At 39.8% G+C, this 3,303-nt stretch overlaps 1 protein-coding gene across 1 annotated transcript; it reads left to right on the top strand.

The window, feature by feature from the left end:
• Positions 1 to 213: 213 nt before the first annotated feature.
• On the top strand, positions 214 to 2,088 carry LOC132184825 (class V chitinase-like). Its single transcript, XM_059598599.1, has 2 exons — positions 214 to 1,374; positions 1,664 to 2,088. The coding sequence occupies exons 1-2, from the start codon at positions 291 to 293 to the stop codon at positions 1,705 to 1,707; spliced, it is 1,128 nt and encodes a 375-aa protein (XP_059454582.1). The 5' UTR covers positions 214 to 290; the 3' UTR covers positions 1,708 to 2,088.
• The last annotated feature ends 1,215 nt before the right edge of the window (positions 2,089 to 3,303 follow it).

The raw sequence follows: 3,303 nt of genomic DNA, 5'->3' as shown, positions 1-3,303 counted from the left end.
GGTTAAAATTTAAATAAATGTAATGGGAAGAATATGGATAGTTGATCCAAGGCCCGTCTTATTTCGTCTCAAGCACGTCATGCACACTAGGAAGCGTGGCGTCAGGCGGCAGGCATCAGGCGTCAGCCACATTAATTAGCCATGATGTAATGCCGGAGGCTAGATATTATATATACGCATGCTCGCTCCTCTTCTGAAAAGCACCAAGCAAGCAATATCTGATATACAGCTCGCAAAGCAAGAGTTGGTAATACACTGCCTAAGCTTGCCTAGTTTCCCTTCAAATTTCAATGGCTTCTTCGACTGGTACTCGTCATCTTCCCGTCGTGAAAGCCGGATTCTGGTACTGCAGGCAAGCCGAACAAATTAGTATCTCGAATTGCAACGCTTCCATCTATTTCACCCATCTTTTTTGTGCCTATGCCGAGATCTCCGGAACCAACTACAAAGTCACCATCCCTGACCAGTACCGGGACACGTTCGCAAGCTTCACCGATGCCGCGAGGCAAAGGAAGAGCACAATAAAAACCCTTATCTCCATAGGTGGAGTAGACTCTGATCCTGCAACTTTTGTTTCAATTATTAGAAACGAAGGAAACCGTGATGCGTTCATACAGTCCTCCATACAACAAGCCAGGGAGAACAACTTCGATGGCCTCCACCTCAGCTGGCCCTGCTGGAAGTACCAACCCACGGCCAACGACATGCAAAACCTTGCCACGTTCTTCCGTAAGTGGCACGAAGCCGTAACTGCGGATGCGGCTGCCGAGAACAAGGAACCGTTGCTTCTAACCGCAACGGTCTCTCACAAGCCACATATCGATAGCTCGGATTCGATTTCGGCGAGCTATCCCGCTAACGCTATTAAAACCCACTTGGATTGGATCAACGTACGGGCATATGACTTCTATAACGCCTTGTCGAGTCCGAGCTATACTGCACCACCTGCTGCGTTGCACAATGCAGCGTTACCGCCAAACGATGTAGACTTTAAAAGCGTGGAAACCGGCATCACCGAGTGGCTTAAGGCAGTGCCAGCAGACAAATTAGTCATCGGCCTTCCATTTGTTGGCTACGAATGGTTACTGGAAGATCCTGTTAACCACGATTTATTTGACCTGGCCAAAGGATCGGCGAAAGGAGAAGGAGATGGGTACATATCTTATCGAGATGTCACAACCAAACCCAACTTCAATCGCCAGTTCAACCAAGATTTTGTTACGAATTATGGCTATGGCGGCGACAGCTGGATTGGTTATGATGATAAGGAAAGTATCACCACAAAGATTGCTTATTTCAAGCGAAAGAAACTGCGTGGTTACTTTGCGTGGCATGTGTGCGCCGACGACGTTGATTGGACTCTTTCGCGAACAGGTTAGCATAAATTCAATGCATTGGCTCGGTTTGGCAAACGTGTTTAACCTGCTCCTACTCTTATTTTCATTTCTTCAAAAAAAGAAAAAAAAAGAAAAAAATATCTTATCTTTTTTTTTTCTTCACAAAAATCAATACCTACATATTAAATCAATTACTTCTTTGAGCCAATATATCACGAATATTGAATATATTTATTCCAACTCCCATCCTGCATTTAAAATTTTGGTAAGCGCATTTGGTCTTCATTGTTTTGACGTCTAACGTGTAATTCTTACTGTTGACGCAGCTTCCCAAAAATGGGATGAGCAGGCCGGGGCAAGAAGAGTCTAGATCGAAGCTCTTGGATTAATTATGAACAATAATCGTACGTATATGTCGTCGTGTGAAGCTTGTATTATCAACAATAAGGCTGATGTGTTATTTGTAACATAGAAGCTTGTATTAAGGCAAAAGTCAATATATGTTGTGTGAAGCTTGTATTATCAACAATAAGGCCACGTATGTGTTCTTTGTAACATAGAAGCTTGTATTAAGGCCAAAAGTCATATATGTTGTATGAAGTTTGTATTGTATTATTAACAATAAGGCCATGTATGTGTTCTTTGTAACATAGAAGCTTGTATTAAGGCCAAAATCCGATATGTTGTATGAAGTTTTTTATTGTATTATCTAAGGCCAATAATAAGACATGTTGTGCTATTTGTATGGAAATATTATGGAACGATCTGTTGATCATGAAATGATTTATTCCCATTAGGGTGTAAATCCGATGGAGGACAAAGAGAAAGAAAATTCCAAAATGCAACAATGTAACAATGTATTTAAACTGTTCTGATTCACACTCTATTTATAGAGTGCAATGCAGCTCTCGATGAATAGTTGCATTGTTTCTCTTTTCAAAATAACCTCCTTGAAAGTTATCACCTTCCATGGGGATTATGTCCACACTTATTATGGCATAAACATCCTTACATCATTATCTCCCATTTGATCACATACACTATAACATTTGGTGATAAACTGCTATTGATCAGGATTACTTTGGTTATACCAACAAATTTTGCCCCATACCAACTCTCATCTTTAAAACCTACACATTGGTGCTAAATCATGACATGGCTCCGTTGTGCATATGCTTTTGTCATCTTATTTGACTGCATCCTTTACCGCATGCATTCTTACCAATAGCATATTAGGGATGACTTTATTTTGCAATCTTTTAAGCGAATGGCATCAATTATCCATGGTTGCGAATATAGTCCACACACATTCCATAAAGACGACTTTAGCCATACATAAGTCCACATGTCAATCTAATTATCCATGGTTGGGAATATAGTCCACACCCGGCCCATTCCATAGAGACAACTTCGGCCATACATAAGTTCATGTACGTGTAAATCTAATTATCCATGGTTGGGAATATATATAGTCCACACCCATTCCATATAGACGACTCAGCCATACATAAGTCCATGCGTCAACATGCATTGAATTTTCGATCAAGTACTTCTTGAGGTTTTCCTTGATATACCTTACCAGCGTCTTTTACACTCCTAGAGAATATATATTATATTACAATCTCATCATAATGCCCTTTAATGGACTTTACATTTATATAAGTTGTAATACTTGTACCTTGTCAGTTTTTTATTTGGATTTAACTGACCAATTATGTCCCCTATTGGGCAGAACTGCCAGAACTACATAGAGTCGCTCATTCAGGCGTCCCTAAATCCTATTGACTATGAGTTAACCTAAAATTTATGTAATTGAGGCTCTCAACCTTGGAGCCATCTATACTGCTTTTAATAACCATTTTGAAACGTGCATACAATAATATTTACTAATATAGTTTAATAAATATAGATGTCTCATAATTACATTCACACAAACAAAATAAAAGTGTGTGCATGGTTCTGGTTA

The sequence above is a fragment of the Corylus avellana genome, chromosome ca6 (assembly GCF_901000735.1).
Source record: "Corylus avellana chromosome ca6, CavTom2PMs-1.0".
Lineage (NCBI taxonomy): Eukaryota > Viridiplantae > Streptophyta > Magnoliopsida > Fagales > Betulaceae > Corylus > Corylus avellana.
Note: the sequence above shows the minus strand (reverse complement) of the source record. Positions and strands in the feature narration are given on the sequence as shown.